General features: G+C 49.1%; 1 protein-coding gene across 1 annotated transcript; it reads right to left on the bottom strand.

Annotated features, from left to right (window-relative positions):
* Positions 1-395: 395 nt before the first annotated feature.
* On the bottom strand, positions 396-23,859 carry RRM1 (ribonucleotide reductase catalytic subunit M1). The gene is made up of 19 exons (XM_074168579.1): positions 23,750-23,859; positions 22,613-22,701; positions 20,585-20,762; positions 19,703-19,803; positions 18,980-19,039; positions 17,554-17,593; positions 15,916-16,078; positions 15,190-15,331; positions 14,016-14,099; positions 13,222-13,383; positions 12,552-12,631; positions 11,442-11,643; positions 9,995-10,144; positions 8,049-8,270; positions 7,589-7,665; positions 6,633-6,768; positions 4,551-4,646; positions 2,926-3,114; positions 396-1,718 (listed from the first exon to the last, which is right to left on the bottom strand). The coding sequence occupies exons 1-19, from the start codon at positions 23,766-23,768 to the stop codon at positions 1,530-1,532; spliced, it is 2,379 nt and encodes a 792-aa protein (XP_074024680.1). The 5' UTR covers positions 23,769-23,859; the 3' UTR covers positions 396-1,529.

Below are 23,859 nucleotides of genomic sequence, written 5' to 3'. Positions count from 1 at the left end.
CTCTGAGGTCTCCCTGGAGCCTTCTCTTCTCCAGGCTGAACCCCCCCAACTCTCTCAGCCTGTCCTCCCAGCAGAGGGGCTCCAGCCCTCCCAGCATCTCCATGGCCTCCTCTGGCCCCACTCCAACAGGTCCATGTCTCTCCTGTGCTAAGGCCCCAAAGCTGGAGGTAGGACTCCAGGTGGGGTAAACCAGCCCTTTCCTCCCATTTACCTTAAGCCCAAATCTTCACAACAACACAAAGAAACAGGCACTCAACCCAGTTAAGGCCCGATGTCCCAGCAAACACAGGGTTCTGCTTCCCTGCCTCATTTCACACAAAAGCCTTCAGCCTGTTCTCGGGAGGAACCATGCGCAGGAGGCATGGGGTTCACAAACGAGGTCTCAGCCCCCAGCTGCGACAATTCACTTTTTAATCAAAAAAAGCCTTCCCAAGCTACTGCTTGCTCATTCCTTTGACATTCCACATTTTATTGAGTTTGGCTGGATTAAAGGGTTAGTTGTATGGTACATGAATTCAATAAATATTTAAGAACTGGATGATGAAGCCCCATCGCGTTCGAGCAGGGAGTTAAGCACATGGATAAGTAAAAACATATGATTTTTAAAAGATCAGATAACTAGCTGGGGTGGATAAATGCAACTCGAAAAAAAAAATAGAGATGGTGTGCGCACTTCAGAGGACTTTCTGGCCAAGGACAGCTCGGAAGCCCATTACCAGCAAACTGACTGATAAATTACGAGTGGGTTTTTAATAGAGAAAAAAAATGCACTGCAGCAGTTCTGCCATTTCCTGGTCAGAACTAGAAAAGGAACATTTACCAAGCGCAGTGTTTGCCCTGTGAGGCTGGGAGGAGATGAACTCTTCGGGTAGCAACACACCTACCACCAGTCTGCACCTTCCAAAAGCCTTTTGGACAGGGAAGAGGGGCCAAGGAGAGGAAGCAACGGTGGCAGAAGGTCTCACCACCAGATGTGCACGTACTCTAGCTTTCTAAGCTTAACATAAATTATTCCTTTGCCCTGAGAGACAGCACAGCAAGAGCAGAGCACACCCAGCCTGGGGATGTTTTCCTGCTGTCTTATCACAGCAAAGGAGAAGGTATCAGTCAGATTTGCCTCCTTCTCTGAAGACACGAGTAACAGTCTTTAGCAAATTAAAAGAACTGCCTGAAGTCTCCTCTGGACAGATCTTTAAGGTAAACGGCGTTAGCACATTCCCTGTCTGTTCAGGAGAAGTCCTGCCTGTGGGGTTCAATCTAAGACCATGCAAGAGCACTTGAGTTTTGGGGAAGCCCAGCTACTAAAGCAATATACAACCCTCTTCTGCACCCTACTCATACCTGTGCACCAACCCCCAGCTGGGTGGGGAAGCTACAACACACTACTGTCATCGCCCCTCCTGCCCCAGCCCCAGCAAAGCCTCTGCATCCTGAAGTTATACCAGTTATAACTTTATATACGGTTATACTAGTTATAGCAGGACTCCAGCAGGGTGGAAGGGCTTTGCTGGCACCGCAGAGCAGGTCCGTTAGGAGCCACACATCAGACACTCATCTCGGTTCTCCAGGGAGCACACCATGGCTGCTTTGTTCCTCTCCTTCTCTTCCTCTTCCTTGGAGGCCTTCTCCCGCTCCCGGAGCTTCTCCTTGTTCAGGGTGAACTGGATGGGGTTGGCAGCTGGTTTTGTCCGCAGATAATACATGCCAGTCTTCAGGCCCTGCGTCGAGAAAGCAAGAGTTGAAGAGCTGGAATCAGCTGGAGATTGGGCAAGAAATAGAGCCAGACTCTGAACTGCTGAGGCCGACCTCCCCTATCACTGCACCAGCCTCACAGCCATGGCTAGTAATCCTCAGCACATTCGCTGGTGACAAACAGCTGGGAGGAGCAGGTGACACATCAGAAGGCTGGGGCACCATCCAGTGAGACCTGGACAGACTGGAGAGTTGGGGGGAGACGAACCTGATGAAGTTCAACAAGGGCAAGTGCAGGGTCCTGCACTTGGGGAGGAATAACTCCATGGACCAGGACAGATTGGGGGTGACCTGCCGGAGAGCAGCTCTGCAGAGAGGGACCTGGGAGTTCTGGTGGGCAACAAGTTGCCCATGAACCACCAACGTGCCCTGGTGGCCAAGAAGGCCAATGGTCTCCTGGGGGGCATCAAGAAGAGCGTGGCCAGCAGGTGGAGGGAGGTCATCCTCCCCCTCTGCTCTGCCCTGGGGAGGCCACAGCTGGAGCACTGGGACCAGTTCTGGGCTCCCCAGTTCCAGAAGGACAGGGAACTGCTGGAGAGAGTCCAGCGGAGGCTACAAAGATGATGAGGGACTGGAGCATCTCTCTGCTGAGGAAAGGTTGAGGGACCTGGGGCTGTTCAGCTGGAGAAGAACAGAGAGGGGACCTCATCGATGCTGAGCAATAGCTAAAGGGCAGGGGGCATGAGGATGGGGCCAGACTCTTCCCAGTGGTGCCCGGGGACAGGACAAGAGGTAGTGGGCACAAACTGGAACAGAGGAAGTTCCATCTGAACACGAGGAGGAACTTTTTCACTTTGAGGGTGGCAGAACCCTGGAAGAGGCTGCCCAGAGAGGTGGCAGAGTCTCCTTCTCTGGAGACATTAAAACCCCCCCTGGACACATTCCTGTGCAACCTGCTCTGGGTGGACCTGCTCTGGCAGGGGGTTATACTGGGGGGTCTGCAGAGGTCCCTGCCAACCCCTACAAATTCTGGGTTTCTGTGATAGTTCAGATTAACAGGAGCGACACTGTGAGCATCCACAGCTTTATGGCTCACGAGAGATATTCCACTGCTAACACCAGATTCTTGGAAGGAAAGAATTGTTTGCACTTCTAAGAACCAGCAAGACCAACTTTTTGTTAAAGAACTTATCAGCCCCCGTTTGCTGCCTGTTCCAGACCCCCCCACGATACCTGCTTCCAGCCGTAGAAGTGCATGCTGGTGAGTTTGCCGTAGTTGGGCTCCGCGATGTGGATGTTGAGAGACTGGCTCTGATCGATGAAAGCGCCTCTGTCCGCTGCCATCTTGAGGACAGTCTTCTGGGAGATCTCCCACACCGTCTTGTAAAGCTGCTTCAAGTCATTGGGGATCTCAGGTATGTTCTGAAAGGACCAGGAAGAGTTTGCCAATGATTTGTAACCAGTGACTGCCCCAAATGTTCATATTTATAAATGTTCATATTTATAAAATCAAATTCTTCACCAGTTGCTGAGACCACAGCAATCCTGACTGGAATTAAGGCTTTTTGCAGCTGAACTCTATCACTGAATCCAAGGATTCTGTATCTGGAAGCATCCAAACATAAAGAGACCTCACTTGCTGGAACAGGACAGCTGCTTCTGGGGAATTTGAGTGAAAAAGCTCTCTCCTAAATTTTTGGTTTTGTCCTCAATAGCTGGGAGGTCTTTCAAAAAGCCACCCAGCAGGCAGTGCCCCTCCAAAGTCGTGACAAGTGGGATGCCCTTTGTCAGCGTGTGTGACTCCGAGCACAACACTCACAACAGCATTTCAAAGTCCACAGCGTAAATGACTCATCCCACACAGACTCCTCTCCACGTAACTCCTGGATCCGGGTGTCATATACTCAGTTCCCGTCTCAAATCTACTCCCTACTAGGAAATTACCCCTTTATAATCGTCATGATAAGGGGAATCCAAACATCTGCAGAATCTGCATAAAGCAGCACAGCCTGGGATTTGTTCTAGCAATAATTATGTGCATTGTAATAATGTGATTTAGTGTAATAATAGTGTAATAATAATTTGTCCCCCTGTACTCAGCACTGGTGGGGCCACACCTGGAGTATTGTGTCCAGTTTTGGGCACCTCAATACAAGAGAGATATCGAGGTGCTGGAGCGAGTGCAGAGGAGGGCAACGAAGCTGGTGAAGGGCCTGGAGAATAAATCATACAAAGAACGATTGAGGGAGCTGGGACTGTTTAGTTTGCGGAAGAGGAGGCTGAGGGGTGACCTCATCACTCTCTACAACTACTTGAAAGGACATTGTAGAGAGGTTGGTGCTGGTCTCTTCTCACAGGTAATTAATGATGGAACGAGAGGGAATGGCTTCAAGCTGCAACAGGGTAGGTTTAGACTGGACATTAGGAAACAATTCTTCACAGAGAGAGTGGTCAGACACTGGAAGAGGCTGCCCAGGGAGGTGGTTGAGTCACCATCCCGGAATGTGTTTAAGAGTTGCTTAGATATGGTGTTGGGGGATATGGTGTAGGGAAGAACTTTGTAGAGTAGATGGTTGGGCTCAATGATCCCAAGGGTCTTTTCCAACCTAGATGATTCTATGAATGTACATTTCCATTGGGCTTCTCTGTGACACGGGCAGGCTCCAGCAGGAACAAATCACCACTGAGATCAGACATGACCCCTCATTTCTAACTGAAACACTGCCCATCACAGCTTCTCCTACCTGGGGCTGGCTGAGTCACGCACACACAAGGGACCTCAGAAGAACGACCCCCAGGCAGCGCTTCCCAGACGAGCAGGAACACCTGTGCCGTTCTCCCTGGTTCCTCACACGTACCTGGATGGAGCCGTTGTGGGCAATGATTTGGTTTTTCATCTCCTCATTCCACAGGCCCCTCTCTGTCAGATCTTTCAACAAGTGCGGATTCACAACCTGGAAGGAGCAAAGGCCAGAGAATCACCGAACTATTGAGGTTGGAAGGGACCTTCCAGACCATGGAGTCCAACCATCAACCCAACACTGACAAACCCACCACTGACCCATGTCCCTCAGCACCACCTCTGCCCGGCTTTGAAATCCCTCCAGGGATGGGGACTCCACCACTGCCCTGGGCAGCCTCTTCCAAGGCTTCACAACCTTTTCCAGGAAGAAATTGTTCCCAATGTCCATCCTAAACCTCCCCTGGGGCAACTTGAGGCCATTTCCTCTTGTCATAAGCGTTGGTGAAGGCCCTGTATGCTCAGCTGCATGCCCAGCTGCCACAACCCACCTCCCAATTCCGCCCAGTTCCCTGCTCTTTGGTGGGGCAGGAATTTGACGACCCAGATCCAGATGAAGTTTATTAGAAGCAATCGCTGATTTTAATTGCTTCAACTGACAAGCAGAGGGAGCCATGGCTCAGAAGTGATCACTAAGCACTTTCTAATCACAGCTACACTTTCCCAGAGGAGGCAAAACCACCCACAGGTTTTTAAATGGTTAAACAAGACCTTGTGCAGCACCAACAAACCTTCACTCTTGTCAGATTGGGGTATGCCCGCAGACAGCCAGACTAGGCCAAGGTTAAACCATCAGGGTAACAAACACGCGATGCTGGTGGCCACTGCAGGACACAGAAGGCCATTGGCAACACCCGGCTGACACCAGCCTAGGCTGAACAAGTCCGGCAGAAACGAGAAAAGTGACCGGACATTACAAAGGAGAAGGGGGAGCGCATGGACCTCTCCTGCGTGAGGAATGCCAAAAGATGTGAAAGAGAGAGATCTTGGTGTGGCCACTGGCCACAACCTGAATTACTAAATAAGGACATAAAAAAATCATTAAGACTGGGGTCAGAAGCGGAGAAAACAAAATAGGCGCAGGTTGTTTATTTAGGAATAAATAAATAAATAAACAGCGAATTTTTGCTTGCTGTGACTGGGGGTACCTGTTCAGCAGCCCCGCACCTGACCTACACCGAGGAGCAGGTTAATCATAGCATCACAGAACGGTTTGGTTGGGAAAGGAACTTAAAGCCCACCCAGTGCCACCCCCTGCCCTGGGCAGGGACACCTCCCACCAGACCAGATTGCTCCAAGCCCCCTCCAACCTGGCCTTGAACCCCTCCAGGGATGGGGCAGCCACAGCTTCCCTGGGCAACCCGGGCCAGGCTCTCACCACCCTCACAGCAAAGAATTTCTCCATAAGATCTCATCTCAATCTCACATTTTTTGGTTTAAAACCCTTCCCCCATCACTCCCCTCCCTGCTCAGGAGTCCCTCCCCAGCTTTCCTGGAGCCCCTTTAGGGACTAGAAGGGGCTTGAAGGTCTCCCTGGAGCCTTCTCTTCTCCAGGCTGAACCCCCCCCAGAACCCCAGACCTCCCTAACAGTTAAATATTCCCCTTGTCCCACACAGAGATCTTTGCTCACTCCAGCCTCCAGAACTCAAACTGTTTCATAATCCTAAATGTCCTAAATGTCCCATTGCCTGACGTATCCCTCTGCATCTGTACACTTTTACATGACCTCTTCAGATCTGCTCTGTGCTTTATACACAGCTCTTTCCTCAGGCCTGTGCAAAGCAGCGCTGAGCTCTGAGTTACTCTTCCCACAGCACACACGTCCCTTCAATAATTTCACTAATCATTACTCATTTAGCAAGTGTTCCTGCAGGCCATCTAGAGGTCTCATAGAGGTTTTTTCCAGGCAAGAGCAGCTCTTCTTTACAATTTTGCCTATTTCGCGATGACTGCTGTGGAATATACAAATCTGTACTACAGTAAATAGTACAAGCTAAACGTTCCCCTTGGCACTTCTGGCCTTTGACATAAACATCAACCGAACTGAGCTACCCAGTGCATGGCCTCCAAATTGTCTGTCTTAGCAGTGAAAGTCGTCAAAGAGATGGAAAAAGCTCTTTCCCTCGCTGCTTTACTTACCTGGAACTCTCCCGAGAGGACCCTGCGGGTGTAGATGTTACTGGTGTAGGGCTCGATGGATTCGTTGTTGCCCAAGATCTGGGCGGTAGAAGCGGTTGGCATGGGAGAAAGCAGCAGGCTGTTTCTGACACCATATCTAGGAACAAGAGTCAAGAGTTCGAAAGCTTCAACTGAGGGAGACAAGGCAGAGAAAACCCAAACCAACACCGTTTACAGCCTGTCTGCAAAGAGCTAAGAGGACCAGTGAATCAGCTCACGCTGAGAAATCTCACCTCCTCAGGGCAACATGCAAACCCTGCAGTAAAAGCGAAGCTCCACTGAACTTGTAACGTGGGTAAACGCGGAAGCGTAACTAAAGTCTTCGCTACTTTCACCTTTAGTAAGAGAGTTTCCCAAATTATTTAGTCATGAGAAAGGGTACATAGAAAAAAATCCGTCAGGGGCTCCACAGCTCCACAGCACTCAGGGAAAATCAGAATGAGCAGCCCATGAAGAGCCTGAGACTTCTCCATACTCGAGACAGCAGAGAGATTTACTATATTTAAATATTGAATAAATTCATTACAGGCACTTCAAGCTTTAATGATTCCCGTCTTCAGGATGTTCAAGGCTCAGCTGCTGTTCCTTGTCCGTGGGGAAAGAGTTCCCAAGCCCGGCTGACTCCGTCTCACTCATCACTACACTTATTTAACTGGAACACAGACCCTTCTGCTGATACATCCCAGGTGAAATAAGAGCTCGGCTAAATGCGTCATGGGGGTGGGCTCCCTCTGGCTTGTAAGAGCAAAAATGAAAGAAAACCATCCACAAACCAGTTTTGAAGAAAGATCTACTGGGGAAGGGTGGGGAAAACTCACAAGGCCATTTTTACACTTGTGTCTTACCCTTTGGTTTTAGTCAGTCGGAAGAAATGGAACGTATTTTACACCTGATACAAGCTGTGCAAGACCACTCACCTCGCGATCTTCTCCTTTAAAGCCTTCCAGTCCCAAAGGTCGGAGGGGGTGACATTCCACATGTCGTACTGAAGAATCTGAAGGACAGGAGGGTGCAGCCCAAATTAGGTAGGGGGCTCTCTGCTCCAGCTTTTATAAACCACATTGTAAACTGAGCCGTTGTTCCTATTAACTGTTCTCTACAATTCAGCCTCAGCGAAGCTCCTGTAGCGTAATCTTACAAACAATCTTTTAATTGCGCTAAAGGGGTCAGCTCTGCACCTAAGTTTAACTTCTGCATTTCCTACTGCACTTATGAAGCCAAACTGATGGAGAAAAACTCAAGCAGCACTTGTACTGCTGCAGTATTACCAGCCTAAGGTGTTTCAGTCATACGTCTTCTGTATCAAAGACCAGGCAGGGTCACATTATCAGCTTTTCACAGCGTTAGCCCCGAAACACGCCAGCTCCTGGTACTTACTCCTTTACTGACGGGAGAACCCTCATAGGTTTCGTACGGCCCTTGCTCCTTGGCAAGTTCACAGCTGGCTTCCAAAGCCCCGTAATAAATGGTCTCAAAGATCTGCTGGTTCAAGCGCTGGGCCTCGGGGCTCTCAAAGGGGTACCGCATCAGGATGAAGGCATCCGCCAGGCCCTGCACCCCAATGCCGATGGGACGATGGCGTCTGTTGGAGCGCTCAGCCTGGTGGCATTGAAGCACAGAGAATAACTGCCGTTAGCAGAACTACGGAGAATCATCCGGAATTTCCATCCCTACCCATGCCTTCGCTTTTATGGTCCATCCTTTCTGCAGCCACAATCCACCTCCCGATTCTGCCCAGTTCCCCACTCTTTACTCCTCAGTGGGGGAAGAATTTGAGGACCCAGATGAAGTTTGTTAGAAGTGATCACCGATTTTAGTTGCTCAAACTGACACGCAGAGGGAGCCATGGTTCAGAAGTGAACACTAAGCACTTTCTGAAAAAAACCCAAACAGGCCCATAAAGACATTTAAAATGCATGCAAATTGGACCTGCCAGAAAAATCTGACCCTCAGCAGGTTTGGCTTCAACCTCTGGGTATTTGCTTATTTCCTCCTCCAAAGCCCAGCTCGGCTCCTTGCCTTTCTGTGTTCTTGCAACCAACAAACGCTGCTCTCGTTTCTCTTCGATAATTACCAACCCTCTCCCCGCTTCCCCTCCAGAAAGCAGCCCATGCACCCCCCCAAAAATACATAAAACCAACAGCTCAAGACTGAGTTACACCTTCTCAGGATCTTTCCAGGATCCTTCTCTCTGTTCCACTTTCACAGAATCACAGAATGATCTGGGGTTGGCAGGGACCTCTGGAGATCCCCCCCAGTCCAACCCCCTGCCAGAGCAGGGTCACCCAGAGCAGGTCCCACAGGAACGGGTCCAGGCAGGGTTTGAATATCTCCAGAGATGGAGACTCCACACCCTCTCTGTGCAGCCTCTTCCAGGGCTCTGCCACCCTCACAGCAAAGAAGTTCCTCCTCATGTTGAGATGGAACTTCTTGTGCTCAAGTTTGTGCCCGTTTCCTCTTGTCCTGTCACTGGGCACCACTGGAAAAAGCCTGGCCCCATCCTCCTGACACCCACCCTTTAAGTATTTATAGGCGTTGATCAGATCCCCCCTCAGCCTTCTCTTCTCCAGTTGAACAGCCCCAGGTCCCTCAACCTTTCCTCAGCAGAGAGATGCTCCAGTCCCTCATCATCTTTGTAGCCCTCTGCTGTACCCTCTCCAGCAGGTCCCTGTCCTTCTGGAACTGGGGGGCCCAGAACTGGTCCCAGTGCTCCAGCTGTGGCCTCCCCAAGGCAGAGCAGAGGGGCAGGATGACCTCCCTCCACCTGCTGGCCACGCTCTTCTTGATGACCCCCAGGAGACCATTGGCCTTCTTGGCCACAAGGGCACATTGCTGGCTCATGGTTATCCTGTTGTCCACCAGGACTCCCAGGTCTCTCTCTACGTTGCTGCTCTCTGGCAGGTCACCCCCAACCTGTGCTGGTCCATGGGGTTATTCCTCCCCCGGTGCAGGACTCTGCACTTGCCCTTGTTGAATTTCATCAGGTTCCTCTCTGCCCAACTCTCTACTCCTAGTGCTGTTCTGTGCTTTATGGAAATCCACACACGCGAAAAAATTCCAACTGCAGAATCATCTCACAGGAAGGCTTTTTCTACAACTGCTTCACTAAGAAACTGTTCTGGGTTGAAGTTTAAGAAGCCACTAAGAAGGGGTCACATCTGCAAACGGGCAGTTAATGGAACTCCCTACTCTTAGCCAAAAACAGGTTTACAAAATCCCTCCTTCTGCCCAGGACTGAACTGGGATTGCTACAGGACAACAGGCCCGTTGTCCCCAGACTCTGGGGACACCTTCAGCCTGGACCAGCTCAGCGCAGCACTCACCTCTGGCACGGGGTAGTAGTTGATGTCAATGATTTTGTTCAGGTTTCGGACAATAACTTTGGTGACCTCAGCCAGCTTCTTGAAATCGTAGGTGTGCTCTGAGGTGACGTACATGTTCAGGGCTATGGAGGCCAAATTACAAACCGCAACCTGGGGAGAAAACACCATGAGAACAGGCACATCAGCAACCACTACACACAAGAAAACCACAATTTCAGTCCCAGAGCATGCTCCCTGCCCAGACTATACGGAAACAAAGAACCAAGCAACATACAAGCCTGGAAAAATGCACTCCTCATTTCTCTGCTCTCTTGTGAGTTGTAGAAAGGATAACAATTAATCAAAAGGTTTAGTAGATATCAATATCAACATATAAATGCAGTTCTCGGGCCTGGTCAATCCTGTTGTCCATAAGCCATCCTTCCAAAAACTAAACCTAGCCTTTTCTTGTGTTGCCAGAACCAGCAGCTGATCTCAATGAGATCCAGACTATATTAGAGTATTTTTTTTTGCACAACTTAACATTATTTCCATCCCCAGGAGAATCGAAACAAACTAAAATTTCTCATGCAGTGCAGGCAGGCAAGACTGCTCTCCATCTCTTCAAGACTGCTCAGGATTTTATGAATCATAGGATGGTGGAGGTTGGAAGGGACCTTCCAGACCATGGATTCCAACCATGGACCCAGCACTGACAAACCCACCACTGACCCATGTCCCTCAGCACCACCTCTGCCCAGCTTTGAAATCCCTCCAGGGATGGCGACTCCACCACTGCCCTGGGCAGCCTCTGCCAAGGCTTCACAACCCTTTCCAGGAAGAAATTGTTCCCAATCTCCATCCTAAACCTCCCCTGGGGCAACTTGAGGCCGTTTCCTCTTGTCCTATATGTCAAAGACCGTGAGCTAAAGAACAACTACTGGCTGCTCAGGCAGTAGAAACTGGTACTTTCACTTACAAGAGCCTAAAGAGCTTTACTGTACCAAGAACAGCCCACGCTGCATTAGCACTAACTCATTTCCATGTCCTTCCTTCGCCTTTGTGAGCAATGCTGCGGCTCAAGCACAGCAGAGCCACAGAGTACCAAGATTAGGGTAATACACAGGGAACTCTGGGGGACTGATGCTGAAATGTTAAGTCTTGGGGTAGGAGAGGTAGGGTTTAACTAACTCATTGACCGCAGAGATGTTTACATCAGCCACCAGCAAGGCAAAGAGCTCGCTTCTCCCTCAAGCTTTCAGCAGTTCACTTTGGTGGGCATCTCGTTTTATACCAAATCCTCCATGGGAGTTGGAAGGGGGAGGAATCCACACGGACTCAAAACACCCCCAGAATTTCCTTAGCTACCCATTCCCTTCCCCAACCAAGAGCCAGACATACTCTAGGAAGCTGCAGGAGGAGCAGCCACAGCTTTCCTACATGCTACAAGCTCCTGATCTCCAGGTACCTCATCTTTGCTGGTGTACTCCACTATTTCTGTACACAGGTTGCTGCATTTGATGGTCCCCAAGTTCTGCTGGTTGCTCTTTCGGTTGCAGGAGTCTTTGTAGAGCATGTACGGCGTGCCAGTCTCCGTCTGCGACTCGATGATGGCGTACCAGAGCTGCTGGGCCTTCACCACCCTGCGGACACGGCCTTGCTTCTCGTAACTGCAACAAGGGCACACATTGCTTAGTAATTCCCAGGCTCTCCAAAACCAGCAGTGAAAGACAGAATCACAGAATGATCTGGGGTTGGCAGGGACCTCTGGAGATCCCCCCCAGTCCAACCCCCTGCCAGAGCAGGGTCACCCAGAGCAGGTCCCACAGGAACGGGTCCAGGCAGGGTTTGAATGTCTCCAGAGATGGAGACTCCACACCCTCTCTGTGCAGCCTCTTCCAGGGCTCTGCCACCCTCACAGGAAGGAAGTTCCTCCTCATGTTGAGATGGAACTTCTTATGTTCAAGTTTGTGCCCGTTTCCTCTTGTCCTGTCACTGGGCACCACTGAAAAAAGCCTGGCCCCGTCCTCCTGACACCCACCCTTTAAGTATTTATAGGTGTTGATCAGATCCCCCCTCAGCCTTCTCTTCTCCAGACTACACAGACCCAAGTCCCTCAGCCTCTCCTCATAAGAGAGATGCTCCAGTCCCTCATCATCTTTGTAGCCCTCTGCTGTACCCTCTCCAGCAGGTCCCTGTCCTTCTGGAACTGGGGAGCCCAGAACTGGTCCCAGTGCTCCAGCTGTGGCCTCCCCAGGGCAGAGCAGAGGAGGAGGATGACCTCCCTCCACCTGCTGGCCATGCTCTTCTTGATGCTCCCCAGGATGCAATTGGCCTTCTTGGCCACCAGGGCACGTTGGTGGCTCATGGTTATCCTGTTGTCCACCAGGACTCCCAGGTCTCTCTCTACGTTGCTGCTCTCTGGCAGGTCACCCCCAACCTGTGCTGGTCCATGGGATTATTCCTCCCCCAGTGCAGGACTCTGCACTTGCCCTTGTTGAATTTCATCAAGTTCCGCTCTGCAGGGCAGTTCTGTGAAGGGGTCACCACCACTTAAAAATCCATTCACTTCTCTTACCTTTCGTACAGCTTCTCAAATTCCTCTCCCCAGACCTCATCTAGGCCAGGACACTCATTCGGACACATTAAGGACCAGTCCTGTAAGAAGGAAAAGACTTTCTCTTGAATATTTTTCAGCACCCTGTTAATTAAAGGCTCAGCTTCATCAGGAGATCCTGCTGTAAACAGGAACCCGCAAACTGCTCTTCCCGTCCTGAGAAACCAGGCACCACCTCTCCCAGCAGACCTGGGGAAGATGTCCATCAGACTAGTCAGATTTAAAAATTAATGATGTGAACATTTATGACCAAACCACATTTTTTGTCTTGAAATGACCGGCTCTCAAGCCACAGCCCGTTTTACAGCAAATACAAGCGGTCATATGAAGATCAGTTTACTGAGATGTTGATGCTTTAAGGAAACTCCAGAATAAAAATTTAGCGTTAGTGGTATCAGCACAGAAGTCCTGGGCTGCAAGATTCAGCACTGAAGCAAGTGTCCCACTGGAGTTCCACAAGTCCATTCTCTACCTGTACAGCCAACTTCTCAAATAAGGTGCAGTAGCTCCTTCGGGAAGCTCCTTTACTGCTCGGAAGAGAGCTCTGGAACTCCCTTCCTGAACTCCATCCCAGGGCTCATCACCCAGTTCTCCCTTAACAGATCCATTCTGCGCCAATAAAGCTTCTCACCTGGTTGGTTTCAACTCGCTTCATGAAGAGATCGGGAATCCAGAGGGCAAAGAAGAGGTCCCTGGCTCGCTGCTCCTCTTTCCCAGTGTTCTTCTTTAGGTCAAGAAACTCAAAGATGTCCAAATGCCACGGCTCCAGGTAGATGGCAAAAGCTCCGGGTCTCTGAGGCATAAAATATAGTCAAGATCAGAACAAATTGCCCTTGAAAATAAAATCTCCTGCACTGCTCCCCAACGCGCACAATACCCAAAACTGGAGCTTAGTTTGAAGTCTCCTTAAGGCAATTTCAATATGCCTTTTTGCGTTACTGTTGCTCTTGCTTATTAAAACTAGGCCATGTTACTAGTTCCACACTCTCCATAAAAATGATTTAGTATCTAAAATATATTTCCTCTGTGTAAACATGAGCTTGACAAATCTTAGATTTACTTCTCGTGTCATGCCTCCATTGACCTCTGGACTATGTGGAGACAAAAGGACATAGATCAAAAAGCTTCCTACAGTCTCACACTGTAATTCACTACAGGGCGTGCAAGGAGTAACCAGCACAAGAGGCTGATCTAACACGTGCACATCACACAGCAGAAGATATATCTGCCTGATGAACTACACAGTGAGAGGGGAACACCAGAATATCAACAAGAAGGGGAGAAAATGCCCTATTTTGATCGTGTGTCACCTACAACAACTCCATCAGCTCCCTGATGTTACTGGGGGAGTCCTTCACAGCTGTGGAACCTCTCCCTCGGACACGAGGTTCCCTCCTTGACCCGGGTTTAAGAGAAAGCCAGTACCTTGTTCCCGCCTTGATCCACGTAACGCGCAGTGTTGTTGTAGACCCTCAGCATCGGAACAAGCCCGTTGGAATTTCCGTTTGTCTGCAGAGGCACAGGAAAACCATCAATACCAATGCCCGAAGAGACGGGCCTACATTTTCTGGATGCCTTTCAGCAGCCCGCAAAACGCTTATGCTGAGACCGAGGAAGTGACCACCCCAATCAGTTGTTTGGTAGCCCCTTCCCCCCGCCTTTTTTTTTTTTTAAATAGACAAAAATGTACCTATCAGCTACTGGTCCCAGAGGTAATAAAATGTACCTCTGAAGTTCTTTCCTGTACATTCTGTAATCTGAAGGCTTGCAGAGGTTACATCCACCGGGACAGAACCCAAACACACACCCACAGATGACCTTAAGCAGTCAGACATAATAAAAGGACAAGGGCTAATGCAGGAGTCTCTGAGCAGACTCCCAGGCTGCTAATACATAACCGACTTGGAACTGCCTGATCAAACAGTGCAATAAGATCCTCTTTTTGGAAAGACTTCCGTTAGGAAGCCAAAACACTAAGGAAACCCAACCTTTTTGCCTTAGAGCATTCTGAAAAGGGAAGGACCACTGAGCTGGCCTGACTGCTGTGTTACGCTGACTCGCCAGAAGCAGCACTGATTTGGCGACTGAAATATAGACATTTCCTGAACCGAGAAGGTTAGAATTAATCATAGAACGGTTAGAGATAGAAGGGACCTGAAAGATCATCGAGTTCCAAACCCCCTGCCATGGGCAGGGACACCTCTCACTAGACCAGGTTGCTCAAAGCCCCCTCCAGCCTGGCCTTGAACCCCTCCAGGGATGGGGCAGCCACAGCTTCTCGGGGCAACCTGGGCCAGGGTCTCACCACCCTCACAGCAAAGAATTTCTTTCTAGTATCTAATCTAAATCTCCCCTCTTTCAGTTTAAAACCATTACCCCTTGTCCTGTCGCTACACTCCCTGATAAAGAGTCCCTCCCCACCTCTCCTGTAGGCCCTCTTCAGGTACTGGAAGGCTGCTATAAGGTCTCCCTGGAACCTTCTCTTCTCCAGGCTGAACATCCCCAACTCTCTGAGCCTGTCCTCAAAGCAGAGGAGCTCCACCCCTCTGATCATACCCAGCAGGTTAATCCCTGCTGGGAAGACCCTCTGCACGCTCACCCCAGCGATGTAGCTGCCCGTGGCTCGGATACAGCTCACGGCGACGCCAATCCCACCAGCAGACTTGGAGATGAGTGCACACTGCTTGAGAGTGTCATAGATGCCCTCGATACTGTCATCCTTCATGCACAGCAGAAAACAGCTAATGAAAACAAATAGCTTTAGTATATAAAGATTAAAATAAAAGGCAAGAAGTATTTTACCAGGGCTGCAGAAAAAAAAAGGGTAAACGCTGAATCTTTAACGTGCTACACAAAGCAAATAAATGAAGGAAACCCATTGGTTGCGAAGCGGAATAAAGGACGGTTTTAGAAAACATCATGAGCAACAGCTGTATTATTGGTACCTGTCTTAGCAAAGCCAAACATGTCTAAAATCGTATCAATTACGCTTGTTACTTTTAGCATATTTTAGAAAACTTACCAGGATTCATTTTTTCATCTACAGAACACTGTGTGCATATAAGTAACTTTTAAATAAAATATAGCCACGTAAACATTTCCGTTAGCTGTAGGAACTCACAGAAACCTGCGCGTTTTTCCCCCAAAGACTGCACTAGAGAGGAAATTAAATTTGACAGCAGCTTCTCAAACCTTCATCAAACAATCACAAAAACACAGCTACTATTTTCAGAAGTTGTGAAATCATTTCAATCCAACAGATGCGATCTCTAAGACTTTCTCTTTGTGCAGTTGTGCATTAAGTGAACTCGAAAGCCAGAGGTACCTGGAAAGCTGAGGGCGGTTGGTGCCGGCGTTGAAGAGCGTGGGGGAGGCGTGGGTGAACCACCGCTCGGACAGGAGATTGTATGTTCCAATCGCAGCATCAATGTCATTCTTGTGGATCCCCACGGATACCCTCATCAACATGTGCTGGGGACGTTCAGCAACTAAACACAAAAAGCAAAGGGGGGGGAAAAAGAATGTCCGTGTGACATTTAGGACTAGCACAGACAGATGCAGAGGTCACAGCAATGAGCTACCAACGTGAAGTTGACAGTCACAGTTTTCATAGATTCACAGAATAATTCATGGTGGAAGGAACCTCAGGAGGTCTCTAGTCCCACCTCCTGCTCCGAGAAGAGTCAGCGAAGAGAATCAGACCAGTTTGCTCAGGACTTTATCCAGTCAGGATCTGAAAAACTCAAGGACGGGCACTGCATAACCCCTCTCCACAACCAGCTACAACCAGCATGGGGGGAAAAAAAACCCCGAACACCTCTATTAACAGATAAAATCCAAAAACTATCCAATCCAGCATGCAATCGCTCTTGAGGTTTATTATATTACAACTAACCTCTCACCCTTCTGGTGTCCTGCAATAACTGGCACTGAGAGCACAGTGGCTATTTCAACTTAAATTTATTAAAAAGTGCTTAGTATTACGGAACAAGCTCTCAGCTGGACAGGAACCACTTCATCTTCTAAATCCCAGACAACAGGCAGCTTTCAAAGCACTAGGGTCCTTAAAACAGGCAGGTAGATCACAGTTGTCCGGGTCACGCTGCCGGTATTTGGAACACCCAAATAAACCTGGGCTGTGCTTTAACGATCAACTGTTTTTCAGGCCAGCACCACGGCCACCACAGATGCTGGATTCTTAGCCCAAGAAAACAATTTGCACATGGCCAGGGAACACTTACAAATGTGTTGCTATTTTTTTAAACCTGGAATACCAGAATCACAGAACAGTTCGGGTTGAAAGGGACCTCAAAGACCATCCGGTGCCACTCCTTGCCCTGGGCAGGGACACCTCCCACCAGAGCAGGTTGCTCCAAGCCCCCTCCAACCTGGCCTTGAACCCCTCCAGGGATGGAGCAGCCACAGCTTCTCTGGGCAACCTGGGCCAGGCTCTCACCATCCTCACAGCAAAGAAGTTCTTCCCCAGATCTCAGCTCAGTCTCCCCTCTTTCAGTTTAATACTGTCACCCCTCATTCTATTGCGTCCCTCCCCATCTCTCCTGGAGGCCCCTGAGGGACTGGAAGGGGCTCAAAGGTGTCCCTGGAGCTTTCTCTTCCCCCAGCTCTCTCAGCCTGTCCTCACAGCAGAGGGGCTCCAGCCCTCCCAGCATCTCCAGGGCCTCCTCTGGACCTGCTCCAACAGCTCCATGTCCTTCTGATGTTGGTGGCCCCAGAGCTGGAGGCAGCACTGGGGGGTGTCTCCCCAGAGCGGAGCAGAGGGGCAGAATCCCCCTCCTTGCCCTGCTGGCCACGCTGCTGGGGATGCAGCCAAGGATGCGGGGGGCTTTCCAGGCTGCCAGCACACAGAAAGCTATGAGATAGCCCATTTGACTCCTCAACCCCTGCTCTGAGCCTTGGTCTTGACTTTTAAATAATACTTTAAGCTGATAGAGACAGTTCTTACCTTTTGAGTTGATTTTCAGCAAGTAGGAGCGTTCTAGAGTCTTTAAAAAAAAAGAGAGAATGCATTTCAGTAGACATGCAGATTTCAGTTACATAAAAAATCCTACTAACTCCAAATTCAAGCATCTTCATGTTCCTTATCCCAGGCTTCAACAGAAGCACCAGCCCTGTCCTCCACTCCTCCTCTTGCTAAAGGCATAGGATATTAGGTAACTAATGACTAAAAAAAACCCAGAAGTCCAGTGTAAGATTCCACCACTGAGGACTCTGCTTTGGATTATGGAGTGGTGATGGACCACGCAGCCACAGGATTCAACTCTCCCTCTCAACCCACAGAAGACACAGGAGTGCTCGTTTTTCACCACCCCATCCCTCCTTAAAGCACCATTAGCTACACAATAGTGCTTTCCAGCCCGTTCCCTCTTAAAGCACTGTTAGTTACACTATGATAATGCTTTCCGGACAACCTGTGTCACAATCTGCAGTGTTGGGTGTTGAATACACAGAATGACAACTATGGTTAAGCCTACAACTAGAGCAGATGCCTTTCCTGCGTGTGCCTAATGGGTGACAGCAATTACAGCAGGGGAGGTCAGGAATTCTAATATGTATAGAAATCTATATACATTAGAAATACACACACCCCTTTCCATCCTTGCCCACGCCGTTTCCGCAGCGGTTCTGCTCTTGCCACACTCTTGTTGTCTCCTCATTGCAAACTGCTTCCCCCAAACCAGAAGGCACCACCTCAGGGGTGCTGATGGAAACTCTCGGCAAAGACCTCCCCCCAGTTCTTACAAAGATTCACAAGAACTATCTGAAGCACCCAGTGCTATGGAAAAGCCAAATGCTCTCCTGCCGACCCTCCCAAACCCCACGGCCTTGTGCCCCAAAACAGCTCAGCAAAGAACAGGCCGTTTTGAGGGGAGCAGGAGGAGCAGATGGAAGGGGCACAGGAACCAGTCTGGTTGTGGGGGAGACGTTCCAGCAGCACGGAAGACGACAAAGGCGTGGGATGACACGCTGAGAACAACTGTTACACCAAACCATGGGGAAAACCAAAATTGCCTTTTTTGGTGTATTAAGAATGAGATTGTTTCCTTGATGAATGGCACGAGCTGGGAAGCTTTCAACAATGTTCAGTGCTATCTGCTGCGAAACAGTTAGAGCCCAACGTTTAAAATGTTAAAGCAGCCAAGGGCACACAAGGAAGCCAAGAAGGAAGAACATGATTCACCCAGTTAGAGAATGGCTTTGTGCAGGTACTCTTCATTTTTTAACAAGCCCCCTAATGTCCCACCTACTCCAGTGCCCTCCGTGCCCAAACCTAGATGATTCTGCAAGTATTCCCATCCTTCCCAAAAGACTCCGCTGCGGAACAGTATCAAAACAGCAGCCCTCATTATCATGAGTAATGTGCTTTTTACCTTAAAACCAAAATAGTTGTAGGAGAAGTCTCTGTCATAGATAATGGCAGAATTCAGACGCTGAGAGGAAATAATACAGAGAAAAATTTACATTCACAATCAGATTTTTGTGCCTCACATGAAGGTACAACAACGTTATCATTGTTTGGCATTTCTGGCCTCAAAGGTCTAGTGAAACAGATCTCAGCTCAGAGGGAACACAGTCGGGAAGAGTACTTTGCTTGAAACAACACATGCACAGTTTTAACAGTTTTTTTCCCTGAATACAATGCACAATTGTTGGCTACTTTTTACTGGAGTCTCACCAGACACCAAGAAACAGGAGGTAGAATCAAAACGCAAATCTGACTTCCCCATAAGAAGACTGACCTGTAACAATCTGAAATCAGAACCCAAACCCCATCTCTCCCTTCCGTGCACACAAAACAGCCTGTGACACCAAAAGGCACTTTTTCCTCAATTCATGAGTTGTGCTGATCCTGACTACGAGGACATCCAAGAAAACAGATTCTACTGCAGAAACATCCTTCTATGAAGGAAATTCCTACATCGCCTCTTTTAAACTCCGCAGAACAGAGCTGTCACCACCTGCACTGGTCTCTGCATTGGCTTTTTGTCCTAAAATGGACACGGAGTACTTCAAATTAAGGAAAAATGAGTTATCTGAACTAGTTCACTGAATTTTTAAAACTTACAAGTTGAAAAAAAAAAAAAGTTACATACATCTTTGTTGGCCAGAACTATGTCTAGAGTTTCTTTGGAGATCATTGGCGAGTGCTTCCCATTGTGAGGGTTTACGTAGTTGTAGAGATCGTCCATCACATCTACAACAGAAAGAACATCCACAGACCGACATACGCATCAGCTCTCATCTGCTCTCAAGGATTTAACAGCCAGGACTCCCCGCCCCCGAAAATACCCACCCCCAGCTCTAAAATGTACAACTTTTCTTCTATCTGCTCAGTACTGTTACGAGTCTGTTAACCTTATAGAATCATAGAATGGTTCGAGTTGGAAGGGACCTTAAAGATCATCAAGTTCCAACCCCCCTGCCATGGGCAGGGACACCTCCCACCAGAGCAGGTTGCTCCAAGCCCCATCCAGCCTGGCCTTGAACCCCTTCAGAGATGGGGCAGCCACAGCTTCTCTGGGCAACCTGGGCCAGGCTCTCACCACCCTCACAGCAAAGAAGTTCTTTCTAGTATCTAAATCTCTCCTCTTTCAATTTAAAACCATCTCCCCTCGTCCTATCCCTGCACTCCCTCAGAAAGAGCCCCTCCCCAAAACCTTAAAAATGCACTTCTCTTACAACCTTTTTTTTATAGAATTCATAACACATAATAAATGGGAAAGAAAGTGGGTGCAACCTAATTTCGATCAGTTACATTTTTCATCAATCTATTTATACAGATACTTTTCACAAAATAGGCAATTTCATTTTCCTTGTGATGCCTAAAACTCCCATTTTTCATCTCCATGGCATTTTTAGTTACCCTGGGGACTTAGTAACTTCTGCTTAACAAAGAGATTTCCATATTTATATCTTCTAAAACTCCCACTCCCTTTCTGACTAATTGCTACCCAAGTGCCCCCAGAGGGACTCACCACTGAAGACTTTCTTCGTTTCTTTGTGCAGATTGGAGACGGCGATCCTGGCCGCCAGGATGGCGTAGTCGGGGTGTTTGGTGGTCAGAGTCGCCGCCGTCTCCGCAGCCAGCGTATCCAGTTCCACCGTGGTGACACCACTGTACAGCCCCTGAATCACCTTCATGGTGATCTGCGCCTGAAAAAGGGAAAATCTGGAGGTTAGATCCCTGTTGCTGGGGAGAAAAAAAAAATCCTGATGCTTCAACTATTTAAGATGTAAGATTTGCTTCACTGTAAGCAGTACCATTCGCTCTGTTGGAATAGAAAAGCAAATTAAAATACCAAATGCTCTTGGTGAAGTACTGACTCCTCTAAAATTTTAAAGTAACACAGGGGCGGAAGGGAGAGCGAGGAAAGAGTGAGGAAAGCAGAAAGTGTCAGTCTGGAATCGCTAAGTTTTTTTCTCTGCAGACACTTTCCCAGAGGCTGGAACAGAGCAGCAGAGCCCACAGGGAGAAAAGTCAGGTTAAAACAGTACCGGCTTGGAAGTTTTGAAAGTCCAAATGAAGCCTGACTTCATAAATACTTGATGAGACGTGGAACTGTTACACTTAAAATTATTTCATGACAAGAGCAAAAAAACCCAACTCTGGAGGGGATACAACGGCTTAACCTAATCTTCATCTGCCAGACAGGACCTCTTGTGGGAAGAGACTTTTGCATCTACCATCTCTAAAGTACTTTCTGCTTTTCTCTCTCTTTTAGCACTGACCACTACAAGAAAGAGCATGTTCTGCACTGGAGAGGAGAGGCCTGAGCCAACATTTGGAGTGCCAACAGCCTCACAAAACCAGCATGTGTCATTTTCAAACCTCGCTCTCTCAAAGCGGGCACCTTGGGTCAGGGATTTTTAGTGTTGGTTCCTAAAGCATGGAGTACAATGAGATCCAAGTCCGAAAGGAGAAACTCAGCTTCACAGAGATGTCACACGTTCCTGCAGAATAAATAAGAGTGCCATGCTTCATATAAGATTAGCTTTGTTATTAAGAAAGGGGTATTAATAGTCAGGAGGACTCGGAATCTTGCTTCTGCCCTCATCATCTGTCCTCTGTGTCATGGAGATAAGTCAGTGTACTTTGTGCTTCAGTAACCAAGTCACCAACGCTCATCCTCCTGCTCTGTCTACGGCTGAAGAGCAGAACTTTTTAATGCAGAATAAATGTCAAGTATTTTTCACATGTAATTTAAGAGATAAAAAGAGATCATTAGATCTTGGAGATGGGAAGAGCCTGAGCTGGCAACTCCAAATGAACAAACTGGGTCTGCACATCTGCATAAAAATCTCACAGAGATCATAGAATCATAGAATTGTTGAGGTTGGAAGGGACCTTTAAGATCATCTAGTCCAACCATCAACCTAACTCTGATAAAAACCATCACTAAATCAATGGGTCCACAAGGAAGTCATTCTCTGCACAGCTTTAGAAGGAAGAGTTTACATGGGTGGGATAAACATGCACTCACAATCCTGCACAGCTGGAAAAAACAAAGTAGGGATATTATATTGACAGGGGGAGCTCTGTCAGACAGAAAGGTCACCTTGTTCTACTAAGAGAGCATCAAGAGCTACTTTCCATATCCTATTCCTCGAGCTTTGCAGATTGAAATTGAGAGCAATCTACCAAAACCAAACTATGTAAGTTGGAGCAACAAACAACTCTTTTTTTTTTTTTTTTTTTTTTTTAAGCACAAGAAGCTCAACTGCTTCAGCAACGATTGAGGTAAAAGCAATTTCCAACAGGTAAACTGATTTTCCTCCACCCCAGTCTCAGACTCTGTATCTGTGAAGGGAAAAAAAACCAACTCAGAAGACAAACAATTAGAAGAAAGACACTATGAACACATTTTCCAAGAGCTCCTGCACAGGCCGCCTCCCTTGGCTTTTGCCAAGGAGAATAAGTGAGTAAGACCCGCTCAGCGCTGCTGGCTTTTAGCAGAGAACACAAGGGGCAGAGAACGGGGCAGCAGGAAAAAGGACAGACTCACGGGATCGACAAAGTCGGCGTTGAGCCCGTAGCAGAGCTTCTGGATGCGCGACGTGATCTTGTCAAACATGACACGCTCCTGGCGTCCATCTGTTAAGAGAAGAGGTTACTGTCACCGCAGCTCCTGTTACAACAAAGAAGCAGCTAAACCAGTATCCTCCTGCCCAGCACTTTACCCAAGAAGCCAGCCCGCTTCTGGGGAACTTTTTGAGGTGGGAATCACCAAGTTCAGGTTCTCTGCTCAGGCACAAGGAGGAAAGTCTGTCCTTCCACCCTCATCTTGCTGCAGATGATCGATGCTCTACATGGGATCCCTCACCGAGAGGCACAGTCTCAGTATAGATAAAAAAAACCCCAGGGAAGTCACCCCACTTCAAGAGGGGCACGAGTATCTGCTACACGGCCAAGAAATTCCCACCCCCCCTGCACCTAAAATTCTGCATAAACCCAGTTCTCAGGACTCCCGCTGCAGAGATGGGGAACCCAGCTGAAAGGGACCCTAGCTCCCCTCCCCCAAAGACTGGGGACCCCCCCCCTCTGGCTGAGCATTCTCATTTGATCAAAGCTGTGGGGATCGAGCCCGAAGCTCATTGCTATGGGGGGGTGGAGGGTGTCCCCCAAAGCAAACAAAGGGGCCTCATCCCTCACTCGTGGTGTCATGGGGGGAGCTCCCTCACTCTGGAGTCCCCCCCAATGCAGATGGGGTGCTACCCCCTCACACTCAGTGCCATGCAAAGGGGATCCCATCCTTCCACACTCAGAGAGACCCCCCCAAAACAGAAGAGAAGGATCCTCATCTGCTCACTTTTAGGAGCCATGAGGGATCCCCCCAAAGCAGAGGGGGTCCTGTCCCCTCACATCAGGTGCCATGAGAAGGACCCCCCAAAGCAGAGGGGGTCCCGTCCCCCCACATTCAGTGTCATGAGACAGACCCCTCCACCAAAGCAGAGGCGGTCCCATCTCCTCACACCAAGTGCCATGAGACCCCCCCAAAGCAGAGGGGGTCCCGTCCTTTCACATTCAGTACCATGAGAGAGACCCCGCAAAGCAGAGGGAGTGACCCCATCCCCTCCTCTCGGTGCCCAGAGGAGCCCCCGGGCCTGGCCGGTGGCCCCCGCGGGGACGGGCCCCCTCTCACCCCGCTTGACGACGTGCATGGCGGCGGTCGGCGTCCCTCAGCGCGGGTCTCCCAACGGCTCCTCAGCGCCGAGCGCGGTCCCAGCGCTTCCCGCTCCCGCCAACGGCGCT

The sequence above is a fragment of the Numenius arquata genome, chromosome 1 (assembly GCF_964106895.1).
Source record: "Numenius arquata chromosome 1, bNumArq3.hap1.1, whole genome shotgun sequence".
Classification (NCBI taxonomy): Eukaryota; Metazoa; Chordata; class Aves; order Charadriiformes; family Scolopacidae; genus Numenius; species Numenius arquata.
Note: the sequence above shows the minus strand (reverse complement) of the source record. Positions and strands in the feature narration are given on the sequence as shown.

Bases quoted from the DNA above. Each gene is read 5' to 3' on its own strand.
- RRM1 (XM_074168579.1), bottom strand. The intron at 15,332-15,915 runs GTACCTCTGGCT...TGTTTTCATTAG, and splicing joins AACCGCCCTCAGCTTTCCAG to CTGTTTTCTGCTGTGCATGA. The intron at 8,271-9,994 runs GTGAGTGCTGCG...CAATGCCACCAG, and splicing joins ACTACTACCCCGTGCCAGAG to GCTGAGCGCTCCAACAGACG.